This window comes from Rousettus aegyptiacus, unplaced genomic scaffold, assembly GCF_014176215.1.
Source record: "Rousettus aegyptiacus isolate mRouAeg1 unplaced genomic scaffold, mRouAeg1.p scaffold_m13_p_3, whole genome shotgun sequence".
NCBI classification, from domain to species: Eukaryota; Metazoa; Chordata; class Mammalia; order Chiroptera; family Pteropodidae; genus Rousettus; species Rousettus aegyptiacus.
In genome coordinates, this window is record NW_023416306.1 from 26811105 (window position 1) to 26825146 (window position 14042).

Below are 14042 nucleotides of genomic sequence, written 5' to 3' on the forward strand. Positions count from 1 at the left end.
AATTATTCTAATCTTAAGATTATCCTTGAAATTCCTGGCTCTTTCAGGACATTTTAAAATGTAAAATATGATAAAAGATCAAAAATCTAGAAATTATATAATAATTCAAACAAAGATTATAAGGTATGGCGAAATTACAAAATGAAGGCTTTGGGACTGTTTGGTGCCACTCTCAATTCCCACCCATTACTGATTGCTTTAAAAGACTGCAGCATTATACAAGGAAGAAAAAATTCACGCTGATGACAACATAGTAACACACTCTGAGGACATACTGCTGCAATGGGCTTTGTCAGAATTCACTTTTAAGCAGCTACCCTTTCAGGCATAATAGACCTCAGCTATCATGGAATCATCTTCTCAAACAGCAAAACACCCAGGAGTCTTATCTACAGCTATGGACAAGTTCCTTCTTGCCTCTAAACTGTACAAGCTGGGGTAGACGATATCTAAGATCCCTTCAAGTTCTAAAATCATAGTCTAAGAGCTTTTCTTGCAGTATCGAAAAAAAAAAAATACATAACAACTTACCAACAGTCGTGTCCCCTATTTTATTGCAGTGGTCCTGCTTGCAGCAGTATGGTGTAGTGAAAGACCCAATTTTTGAAGACGGTGCACATATAAATGGCCTGTCTCGAGGAATTAGGTCAATTTCAGCTATACACATGCTATTGTGCATAATTTTATTATCTGTGGTCTCTGTGACGGAGACAAAGCAGAGCCCATCTGTGACGCAAGTAAAATTGTCTTTTGTGCAAAGCTGACAGAAACACTGTAATGCTGGAAAAAGAGAACAAGATTTTATTAGAAAAAGTTCTCAAGGTTAACAATTAGAAATTATCTCATATTCACCATAATACATTCCTGAATCTATTATAATAATTTTTTACACTGTAACCAACAAAACTTCTTGTTACTCTGAGAAGTTCCAAATCCTGTTGAGAAGCACACATATATGTAAAAGGCAATATAAAATTTAGACTCAGGTGTTTTGCTAAAACTTTTTTGCTTTCAAGTAACGTTATGTCCACTTTCATCTAGGTAAGGCAAGCATTTGCCCTCCCATTTGAAACAAAGTACATTTAAATTTTTAATGGTTATACTTATTAGCCCAGAACTATGCATTTACATACTCCCTCATTGGGGAACAATGTGTGAAAATACTACTACTTTCCGCTGTAGGTTAGAAATGTCATTTGGATGTATTTATGGTAATAAAGTAAAAGAAATAGATTTGTATTGAGCCACTCTTTTCTCCTGTACAAACCCCGAGAAAGACATTTATCTAGTTAGGATTAGGCTACCTTCTCAGTAAGCCAAGGAGACTGCATCAGCAATATATATACGCTCCAACCACACAGGCAAGGTGGCTACAGAAATGACTGGAGAAACACCACCTCCATGCCCACTTGTATCTATTTGATCTTTATGGTTCAACTCACGGAATGACCCCTTTAGGGAAGTCTTACTCTAATTATCACCAACACCTTTCCATACACACAACAAACATACCTCCACCACGCTCTCCAAGAAAGTAACTGCTCCCCAAAGTACACACTGTTTACCAAAATTGCTATTTGTGTTTTTCTCTCCCCTACGAAACTCTTAAGCTTCATATTAATCATTTTTTGTAAATCCACATTTAGCACTAAGTCTGTTTACACAGCCAACATTCAAAAAATACTCATTGAATGAATGACAAAATAGGCACTTGCATTTCATTATGATCTCATGAAACTGCAAGGCACATTTATTTTAAGTCCAGTCAAACTTTCCAATTACGGGTTGGCAAAAAAGGGGGGGGTGGTCTAGGTATGTGGAAAGGCCACCTATGATCAGATCAAAGAAATTATGTATCTAGAAAAAAAGCAGACAAACAGGCCAGGAGAAAGCTTAAGTCTCTGAATAGCCAACCTGCTGTACAAGAAAGGGTTAACTCAGCAGGCCTGAGTTGCTCAAATCCTACACATTTCCAAGAACTGCTTGTCTTCAGGACTGACCCTTGGCCAGTTCCTAGGGGATGAACTCTGAACCCTTGGGATATTCTCTGATAAGAATGCTGATATGATTGAGCCCTAGTAAAAAACCTGGACATCAAGACTTCATTCAGTGAGCTTCTAGTCAGTATCACTTAGCAAGTGCTGTCACATTATTGCTGAGCTATGGTGTGCACTATGCTACTACAGAGAGAGGACACCTGGCAGCTAGCACCTGGTTTGTCCTGGACTTTCCTCATGTGCCTTTTTCTTTTGATGATTTTAATATGAATCCTTCCACTGTAATAAACCATAACCTACGAGTACAGCAGGTTTTCTGAGTTCTACAAGTCCTGCTAGCAAATCACAGTCTGAAACTGAGTGGTCTTGGGGACCCCAACTCACTTGCTAAACCCAAACCTAGGAATGTCAGTACCTCCTCAAGCAGCTGCTTCTTGGTACACTTGTCTACTTATCGTCACAGACCAGAAAAGTTTTACTTTAACCATTATAAAAACAATTATTCTTTCTTCATGGTTGGTTGAATGAATGCCTCCCAATCACAAAGAAAACGCAAGAAAAGTATAAGAAAGAGACACAATCATAATCTAACATATTTAAGACTGTTAAGAGACAGTAGTTATTCGTGGTGAGGTTTGCTAGTGATTAACAGTTCCCTGGGTACAATTTCCTAAGGAGAGATTCTGAACCAGGAACCCATGAACTGACTTCAGAGGGACATGAATTCCATAAAACTGTAGGCCAAATGTTGTGTGTATTTGCATTTTCAAGAAGAAAGTTTATAGCTTTCAAGAGAACCACAAAGGGGACTGTCATCCACAAAAGATTAAAACCACTACAATAAGAGAATGTCGTCATTCCCTCCTGAATCCTCTTTAGTCATTCAATTAATGTTTTCTAAGCATTAGCTTTATCAGTTACTCTCCCAAAAGCTTAGTATACAAAGATTAATAACTCATGGCCCTTGGAGCACTCCAAAGACTAGTGAAGGAGAGCAGTACAATATGACGTGGTAATTGCTATATTAAAAAAAATACTGCCATGACTGCTTTCCCAGTTCCAAGATTTTCACAGCTTCCTTAGAGTATATAAAGTGATAGTCAAACATCTGCTCTAACAAAACTTTTACTTTTGGGTTCCAATTTACCCCTTACATTACAAATGCCATCTAGGGCCACACACACATCTCACCATTATGATAATCATGTCTTTATTACCCTGTTTAATTGCCTCCACACTCATCCTTTAGAGCTCTATTCAAATAATCTTTTCCATGACCTGCTCTAAACATCACCTCTACTCTTAAGATAACTGATCAGCTTCTTTCAATATGTTCCCACAGCCTCTTAGCTTTAGGAGAGCACAAATCAATTTATAGTTTTCTATTAAAGTCTCTCATTAAATTAAGAAGGGACAAGGTTTTTGTGTCCCGCCCCCGTCTTAGAATCCTAGCCTGAGATAGTGATCAGAAAAAATATTTGCTAAAAGCAGGTCACAAATGTCAGGAGAAGGAGGGTAGTCTAAGAATTGTGTAGAAATTTTAAAAAATATTTTCATTTAAAATATTTTATATTTTAAAATATTCTGGATCATGAGCAACCAACGCCTAAACAAGTACTGTAAATAGGGTTTCACTGCTGCTTCTTTAACTGTGTTAAAATAGCCTCAGGCCAAATATCCTCATAGCACACTGTACGAGCAAAGGTTTCAAAGTAATTATAAATGGAAGAACGAAAAAATACAGGGAACTTGACTCATCGGAGCCTATGGTAACACAGGCATGACATATTCAAAAGCCAACAGCTAACAGCCATTACTACACACACACACACACACTACGAATATTACATGAGTCTTATCTTTGTAGTATAATTTGCAAAAGTTCATTAGCAGCAAATGTGGATGTAAGTATGCAATGACATTTTCCCATTCCTACTCCAGCATTAATTGGTTTAGAGAACCATTTAATAACGATTTCAATAATGTCATAATGTTAACCTTATCTCAAGTGAACATGACAGCAGACATCTCATTAAATTGGTATTTGAGGAATGTTTGCTGGCAAGTGTTTTGCTTAGGTATGAGGTCTGATTATCCTAAACTTACAAAGCCTTGAAGTCATTGATACCACCTTACACATGAGAGAATGGGCACTTGCAGCTTTTAGTACCACTGACGTTAAAATACAAAAACAGATGTAAAATGAAATCAGATCTAAGGCTATTTCTTCCTAAACATCATCTGTCAGAATGAATAACTGTATTAATTTGAATTTTGTTGGTTTTGTAGTTGTCATGGTAGTTAATTTGCAGACTTGGTTTACAGTTATAAATGAGCCCAAAACACAAAGGTTCTAGTTTCATGCTTCTAAAATTTAAGTAACATTTTGACAAATACATCCTTTCAAAGGGTCATTATAATATGGCAAGTTTCAGAAAGTCAGTCCTAAAGGGCTTCTCTTAACAAGTGTTTCAATAAGAACAGGTCTCTAGACAAATATAAATGCCATATAATGCAAAGCTTAACCAAGTAAGGATTTGAGGGAATTTTAAAATTCTATATCAGCATTCTAAAACAGCACCTTGATTGAATGCAAGAGTGCTATTAAATGTATATGGTATAGAAATATAGTGTAGGGAAAAAATAAAACAGGAATTTTAAAATTCTCAATGAATTCATGAGCTTTACTTCCCATTTTTTAAAAAAATCATTTTATTATTATTATTATTAATAATAATAATAATAATAATAAGAGTTGTTGTTTTAATGCATGTACAGGGCAAAATTTCTATCTAAAAAAGGTGTACAATGATGTCTTCTTCCCACCCCAGAGCCCAAGCATCTTTCCCTACTCTGCAGCACTTTAATGCACACCCATTAATCTGACACTTTCATTTAATTCTGCAATTTTTCATCAAGCATCTCTATATGCCAGGTACCATCAGGACTATGGGGTGTAGGACTGTATAAGACAAGGTATCTGGACTTATGCAATTCACTAGAATGGAAGAGTAAGGCACTACACAGATCATTAAGATCGAGTCCTGAGAAAGCTGATCAAAGCGTTTCACCTCTACTGAGGGAGAAGAGATAACAAGAAAAGCTTCACAGTCCATTCAGGTCAGAATACGTAAATCTGCTAGATAGATGAAGACAAGAAAGCTATCCCCACAGGAGTTTTTTGCTCAGTAGCAGGATTTCATCCTTGGTAGCTAACATCTTAAGTGTTAATAAGACCATCAGATTTAAATAAACACAAATAAAACCTATGTGGCTCTTCTCTAGACTGGTATCCATATGTTAACTAGCTGGAGCCTTTCAAGACTCCCAGGTGGTTCAACAGTATAGGTGTACATGCCTATACTTTTCTGCTTAATAGCAAAGATAAGAACCAACTCTGTTTAGTACTATCTTTCTCCTACCTTGGCCGCCTTTTGCTTCTGTGCCCCAATCTCTATCATTAGCTACAGTTTTCTCACTTCTGAGGTGCACATTTCCCCACACTACAACATCTGAAATCTGCATATACTTCACAATCAAGGTTAAGAGAAAATTCCAGCTTCAGGACAGAAAGGTTAACACATGACATTGTTGAAACCTATGCACATGCAAACTTGGCTATGCAAGGAAGTTATTATTCATTTCATCATCACTTTAATTATCTGCATTGGTATCTCTCCTGCAACTAAAATTTAACTTACGCTTGATCTCTATTAAAATGTCTTTGCAAAGATTTCATTATGATTCAGCACCGCAATGAAAAGCTACTGTGTTCACAGAAAACTGTCAGTCTCATGCTAGGAAATACAATTACTAGTAGAAATTTCCAAAGATTGTGAAACAAATCACAAAATTTTCAAAGTTTGAAGATGTTGGTGTGATATCAAGGACTGTCAGAAACCAAACTAGCTGTCAAAGAAGTGACAAGAGTAAAGAGAGACAGCAAGACCTTTGGGGTTATCATCTTCACTGTATTATAGTATTAGAGTGCAAAGTCCCAAGTTGAGATTCTGGCTCTTGGTCCCAACTATAAAGGAAATTTCCATCGTTGCCTCATTCCAGTGTGCCTGGAGGTCACAAATCAAAACACTATTACTTCTACCTAATGCCAGGGTTATGAAAGGTTGAGTCACAAGCTTATATACCCACCTGGCTAGAGAAATGGAAAGGTAGACAGCCTGTGAACAGTATATGGAACAGACATTTCTACAAGTCTTTTGATTAAATAAAATTTAGTACCAGAAACCTTGTCTTCCCAGGCCTAGAGTGACAATGTTTATACAACCCATCCCTCTTTTTATGCATACACTTCAATGCTCTCCTTTTTCAACTCTGTTAGTTGGTCTTCTGTCACCCATCTTCCCCTCCATCAAGAACTTGACTGAAACATCTGACTGAAATTATGTTGAATTCAATGTTCTTTTCTAAAATTTTTTAGCGTATGAGACACACCTTTCCTTATTAGTTTACATGACACTATACTTCCTTAATTCACTTGCGCCGTTCAGTTCCTTTGCTACATCTCAGAGCTACATCTCAACTTCCTGGCCTTGCACTTGTGCTACAGACTCATATTTTAATTGCCTTTCAGGAAACATTCTGCTTGGCTTGCCTTCTAGTGCAAAGTCAACATTTTCAAAACCAACACAGCATTATTCCTTTACTGGTGATACCTGTCATTAAAAAAAAAAAAAAAAAGTCCCTGAAAGAACTCCTAGGTTCCTTCTCAATGAGATAGCGTGGCACTTAAAAAGGAATAGAATGAAGATCTCTTTTACCAGAGATGAAATTCCAATCTTTTCACCACTCTGACTTTGCTGGTGATGACCCTTCTTATTTTTACCTTGCCTATAGCACAATTATACTTTATTACACAGTGAGAGTAATTCCAAATATTACAAATATGCACCATCGGGCAGATTTTGAGCCTAACATGCATAATGCCGTTTATTCAGTCTGTTTAGTCATAGTTGAAGACAGATCTCACCACTGTTGACAAAGGTGAAGGCAAAAGTTAGGAGTAATAATAAATCTTTTCAGGTACTAATGTCAACCCTTACCATCTAGACTATTACTTCACTCCAGTTCTGAGAAATCTGCTTTCCTCAATCCCTCCACTCCCAATGCTATGCCCCATCTCAAGGAGGCCCGTCCTCTCTTTCATACTTTATCTACCTCTGGGAAAAGCATACTATATAGGTTCTCTTCTTTTTTAAAAAACATGCTGCATACCTTTGAACAAGGCTAACACCCTGACTACCAACTCCTTCCAGCCCTGGTTTTGTTCCTCAGAGGACTCACTGGTTCTTAATTCCGCCTCCTTGGGTTATCACCCCAAAGCCGCAACGTCAAAGGGAGCTTGTCAAAATACTATGATTTATCCAGACATTTCTTCAGATAAATTTCACTTACTTCTGCCACCTTTAAAGTATTTTAAAAAGCATCATTTATAATTTAACATCTACCTCCATCTTGGAAGAATGGGGGCATTCCTCAGGTCTCATTCACTTGTTTTTCTACAATATTTCCATTTTCTAGTTTTCTCAGCTTCATTGAATTAGCTGATATAATGTAACTGCTATCAGAGAAAAGCACACCAAGAATAGGCTGTCTAATGGTAAGATGAGATTCAATAGGGGTAATTAATACACAGACCTTCATTTAGGTTCAAAATCAAATAAACCACACAAGCCTAGGATAAAGATTTGCTTAGCAGATTTGGGGAATCTGTTTGACAACAGATTTAATAAGAGTCAACAGCATTTACTGTTAATTGTAGTCATGGTGATGGGAGAAAGAGAGAGAGAACTGGGCACAAAATCTCACAAATGTCCAATATAATAAGTAATCAGTAAGTGTTACTTGACTATCAATCTGTCATGTAAATATGAGTCAAAGATCCAAAGAACTAAATCGATAAAGTCTGATCTGAAAGGTACCTTAACTGTGGAGACAATTACCCCATTTTTATAGATGCTACAACTGGGTCAACTTATCTTACCCCTATACTAAATCAAATCATAAGGTCAGGATGTTTTAATTTTGTTTCATAACAAATCATTTCCTAACTACAGACGCTCCCCACAATGGAACTGGCTGTCTCAGAAGATTATGATTTTGTCATTACAGATATTTAAGCAGAAGCTTAATGACAAAGTCAGAGTCCATAAAGTAGGGATCTCTTGCACTAAATAAAAGATCGGTCTAAAACCCTACACTCCTACAACAAACAATCCAATCAAAAAAATGGGCAGAGGATCTGAACAGACACTTTTCCCCAGAGGATATACAAATGGTTAACAAACATATGAAAAGATGCTCAATATCGCTAGCTATTAGAGAAGTGCAAATCAAAACCACAATAAGATACCATCTCAAACCCATTAGAATGGCTAGACTCAACAGGGCAAGTAATAACAAATGCTGGAGAGGATGCGAAGGAAAAGGAACCCTTATACACTACTGGTGGGACTGCAAATTGGTACAGCCACTATGGAAAACAGTATGGTGCTTCCTCAAAAATCTAAGAATTGATCTGCCATATGATCCAGCAATCCCTGTACTGGGTATTTACCCTAAAGACTTAAAAATCATAGCCATAAAGATATTTGCACACCAATGTTCATAGCAGCATTAGTCACAGTGGCCAGGACATGGAAGCAACCGAAGTGTCCCATGATAGATGACTGGCTAAAGAAGCTGGTACATATATACAATGGAATATTATTCAGCCATAAGAAGAGATGAAATACTGCCATTTGCGACAACATGGATGGAACTCGAGATAATCATGCTAAGCGAAATAAGTCAGACAGAAAAAGCTGAAAATCACATGTTATCACTTAATATGTGGGATGTAAATCTAAAAGCAACAAAGGAACAGGACAAACACAGAGACTCATGGACATGGACTATAGACTAGTGCCTACTAGAGGGCAGGGGGTGGGGAAGGAACAGGGAGGTAGATGAGGTAAAAAGGGTCAAATATAGGGGGATCGGGGGAGGGTAAAGTGGATAAAGGAGATCAAATATATGGTAGCTGAAGGAAACTGGGCTTTGGGTGGTAAACACACAATAGAATATACAGATGTTGAAGTATAATGTACACCTGAAAATTATATAACTGTATTAACCAATGTTACCCTAATAAACTTAATTTTAAAAAAATGGGAAGATAAAAAGAAAATTAAGCATGATATAATTTCAAGCCTTATTTTGTCTTCAAACTATAATTTGAGTACATTTTAGGAAGATTTTCAATAAATGGAAAAGAATTGAAATTTAAAAAAAAAAAAAAACCCTACACTCTTTTAAATAGTAATATTCTGTTATAAGTTACACCAAACACTAAACATCCACGTTTTCATTTCTGAGAAATTCAACTTAAATTAACATCTTCGAAGTACAAACAATTATAGCACAGCACCTCATTTTCTAATTATCCATTTTCTTCATTAAGCTGTGAACTTCCTCAGCTCAGGAACTGGGTTAGTGCTTCATGCATTTCTGCAACTCTAGGTCCTGGCACACAGATCCACTTTGTGTTTCTTGATTAAAGATCCAAGAAATAGTTCTTTAGCATATGGGTGGTTGCTACCACCAGGGTCCTCAATAAAATAACCGAGCAAACAGTTTCTTTTATCCTTTACTACCTTCATTTTTAAAGTTCTTTTTCTGTCTCTCAACACTCTCCTTTCAACTTTCCAAAATTCCCACTTAGGTACCTTCCTCAAGCCTATCTGATGTAAAATATCCCATTGTTTAGAATCACTTCTCTCCAGATAAATGGAGGGGCAACCCTACACTTTCAAAATTACAAATGAACATTACCCTCTACCTCAGAAGGAATGGAATGTAGCCTATACTTGGATATCTATAAAGTAGCTTATGCACATGGCTATTAATTTTCTAATAGTTTATACAAGATTGTTTCTAATCTTTCCTATATATGTAATCAATAAAACTGATATAACAACATGATAGTATAAAATGGAAGACTATATAGCTACCAAAAAACATGATGATATTTTCTATGTACAAATGTAGAATGGCCTTCCTGAGATGTATTAAGTCAAAATCTACATAGTGCAGAACATGTATTTGATAACAGTAACATTTGTGCTAAAAAAGGAAGAAAGGGAGGGAGGGAGGTGGGGTGGGGTGGGGAGAGAAGGAAAATGCATACACATATTGGCTTGTACATAGTACAAAGTATCTCCTGGAAGGATACAGAAGAAGCAGGTAACACTGGTTTCCAAGGAAGGGAATTGGGTACCCAGAGGATAGGTGTAGGAGAAGTCTATGCATCCATTTGTAGCCTGTGAATTTTGAAAGATATCAGTGTATTATATCTATTCAAAGTTATTTTAAAAAAAATAAAATGTCTCTTTATGCTCCATCTCTTTTCCCTATACTGTCTTCAAAACTCCAACTCAGGATATCTACCCTTAGAAATACGGCCACTTCATGCAAATTTCAAAACTTTAAAGTTCTTTGTGGAAAATAATTTGCCAAGATATGAGCCTTTAAAAAGTCTGTATCTTTTACTCCATTAATCCTACTTCTTAGAGTTTTGTCTTAGTTAACAAGAGAAGAGGAGAGAAAAAAAAAAAAGCACACAGATGTTAATTACAGTATTTTATGTTGGAAACAACCTGTGTAGATGGTAATAGTGCAATGACAAAATAAATCATGATACAATCATAAATGAAATACTACATAGCCATGGAAGCTGATACTTTAGACCTGCTTAGGCACAGGAAAATGGTCATACTATTTCGGCTATATACAATGTGATTACAATTCCATTCCTATCAAGTGATCTTGTTTTTGTTCCACTTTAATGAGTTGAGGGGATATGCTAATAAACAGAACAGATGTGTACACTCTGACTTACCATCGCCTTTGAAAATAAATGGAGAAACTATTATTTCTGATATTAAAACAATGACTGAATTTCTTAATTCTCCCCAATCTAAACAAACTTTTACACAGTTTCTCAACAGATTTTTATTCTGACTAATGGATATTACGAGAATATGGTAGTTAATCTCATGGAATTCAGAGACAAAAAAGACTTACGTTTGAATCCTCTCTCTCTGCCAGTCGGCCTTTACGTAATCCTGAGGAAGTTGCTTAACATGTTTGAGTCTGTTTCTTAAATTTATAATAATAGCAATCGCAGAATGCTTGAGGGTTAAATGAGGTAATATATATAGAATACTTAGCATGGTGCCTGACACTTAATAAAACACTCAAATAGTCACTCATGCACTCATTCAATAAGCATTTATTTGGTACCTACTATGTGCCAATCCCTGTTCTAGAGCTGGACAGAGAATCAGAGCAAACCTTTATACAGCTCTAAGAGGCAACACTGATACAGAATATAATGTAAACTGTGCATATAAAGCAGTGAACATTCATGGTAGCTATTTCTCTCTCTCCATCCATAGATACCCTTACAAGAGTTTTTCGGCAATATAACTGTTTGAACAGGGTTAGATCAAGAACTTCACTGCAGTAGCAAGAGAAGTACCTAAAGAGAAGTATATTTTCAGTTCCAATGCAAATTAACAAAGTGTTGGAGCACATCCAGTGTACACATTTATATGTAATACCCCTAACTAATAAAGAATCATAGCTCATTACCCATAAAATGTTCATGCTGGAAGGAACCTAATAGTTACCTGATCCTAAATCCTTAATTTTATAGACGAAGAAAAAGAAAGGCCCTAAGAATCACACAAACATAATCTATATTTTTTTCTAAAAGCCAGAAAGAAAGAAAAAAAAAGGATTACTAAATAACCTATGGTGACCTTCCTCAAATAAGACAAGACTCAGCCCTTTCTCTTTGGGAAAGCAAGAGTGTCTATAGGAGATACGACTTGGTTGCAGAGACACTGAGGTCTAGTGATGTACCTAAATGAAAGTGGAAGATCATTCTGGGCTAGAGAAATGAAACAGAACTGTGGTAAAGAAGTGGTCACCACCCACCAGCTGCCTTTGAATTAAGGACAGAGGACAGTTACATCTGGGCCAGCAAACAGCAAAAGAACTACTGGAGCCATAGTTGAAGAAATGAGCTGACAGCGCCAAGCAGTTAATTTTAGAAGCAGAGAGCGAGGCCTGAACACCTTTAACCAGAACAGTGTATGTCCCCTGTGTGGGAAGAAAGAATACACCTTTAAGAGGACAGAGATGATTAGGACCAGATTCCTAGTCTGGAGAAATTCACGACGTAATGCAAAAAACAAACATGCCACTGATAAAGGGTAATGTACGCGAAGTGCAGAGAGAGCACAGAAAAGGGAGATTTCTCTCAAAGATTAACACTCAAATAAGGGTTAAGGAAGGTCATTCCAGGGAGATGACATACAAAGACACTGTACATAGAGTTAGGAATAAGAAAGGTAGTTTAGGAAAATGCAAATAAATCATATAATCATCTTGATGTAAACAAAATATTTGATAAAATTAAACACCTACTCATAAAACAAAAAAAGTCACTATACAAAAAAGTTATCAGCTTTTCTTAAACCAACAACAAACAGAAAACAACAATTTAAAAGTACATAATTTATAGAAACGTAAAAAAAAAAATCAAAGACCTAGGACTAAATTCAACGAAGGCATGTAAGACCTCCACAGAGAAAATTTCAAAGCCTTACTTATTTAATAGACATTCTAAAGGATATAAAATAAAATTTACTTATTTATAAATGGAGGAACATGTCAGCCTCCACACTAGAAGATTCAGTACTGTAAAGATGTCAAAATTCTGCAGTTATCTGTAGTTTCAATTAAATCAAACAAAAAATCCTACTGGGGTGTGTGTGTGTGTGCGTGTGTGTGTGTGTAAATTAAGAAGCAGATTCTAAAACTTACATGGCAAAACGTCCTAAGAACAGCCAAAGCAATCTTGGGAGACAATGCTTTTGGGAGACCTATGCTACTAGATATTAAGACCCACCATAAAATAGTAATAATTAAAGACAGTGTAGTATTGGCGAATAGACCAATGGAACAGAGATCCTCACGCGTACCTCTACTTATGATAAAGGTGACACTGCAGGGCACCGGGATAAGGAAGGTAATACCAACAAATAGTGCCGGATCAACTAAGCAAACATACTATTATTTAAAAACGAAAAAAAAAAACACCCCAAAAACCCCATCTCATACCATGACCAAAAATCAACTCCAGATTGACTACATATTTCAATGGAAAGGTAAAAGGGGGCTTTTGGATGAAAAGAGAGAAAAACATTTCAAACATTAATCAAATGAGATTCGAAAAGCACTAACCTTAAAAAAAAAAAAAAGTTGGACTACATTAAAATACATTAAAATTAATAAAGACACCATTCTCTTCTGCCATTTTTCCATTCATGTCTTTTCTTTTTTAGATTTACCAAATATTTGTCTACTTTAATAATATGTTTACATATAACCAATTTGGGGTTTTATGGATGAAAAGATTTTTCCTAAATCCTTATTTTCTTTGTGTTTACTTACTTATTCCTCCTCTAGTTTCATTCGCAATCCTCCAGCTTTCAAATCTTCCTTTGGAGTTTTGCTTTAGCAAAACTCCATTAGTTTTTGATATGTAGGGCTCTTGTTCATTTCTAAATGACATGTAATTATAATTGTAACTTCTTCAACCCAGGAATTATTTAGAAAAATAATATTATTTCCAAGTAGATATAGTATTTTGGTGGCTTCTTCCTCTTCCTCCTCCTCCTCTTCTTCTTTAGTTGTTAATCTTTAAATCAGATGTTCTTTCTAGATCTCTATATTATCGATTTCCTGGAAAACTCCAGAAGTAATTTTTAAAAAATACTGTTCATGATTGCAAAATTGAAATACATTAAATTTTTATTATGTTATCCAAATATTGCTTTCTTAATCTATAAATAGTGAATTTATCAATTTCTTTTTGTATTTTTAACAATTTGGCTTTATATATTTTGACACTTATTAGTTGCATAAAGATTCATGGCACGTCTTGAGAAATCATACCTCTTTTATCAATATAAAATA

The 14042-nt window shown here is 35.9% G+C and overlaps 1 protein-coding gene across 4 annotated transcripts in view; it reads right to left on the minus strand.

Moving 5' to 3' along the window:
• The window catches only part of TGFBR1 (transforming growth factor beta receptor 1), a 48954-nt gene that overhangs the window by 22250 nt on the left and 12662 nt on the right, over positions 1-14042 (minus strand). For all 4 annotated transcript variants that reach the window (XM_036238748.1, XM_036238750.1, XM_036238749.1 and 1 more), the window contains one exon: positions 532-780. In XM_036238748.1, the coding sequence (XP_036094641.1) occupies positions 532-780 (249 nt within the window). Of the gene's footprint in view, positions 1-531; positions 781-14042 lie in introns of those variants that run through there.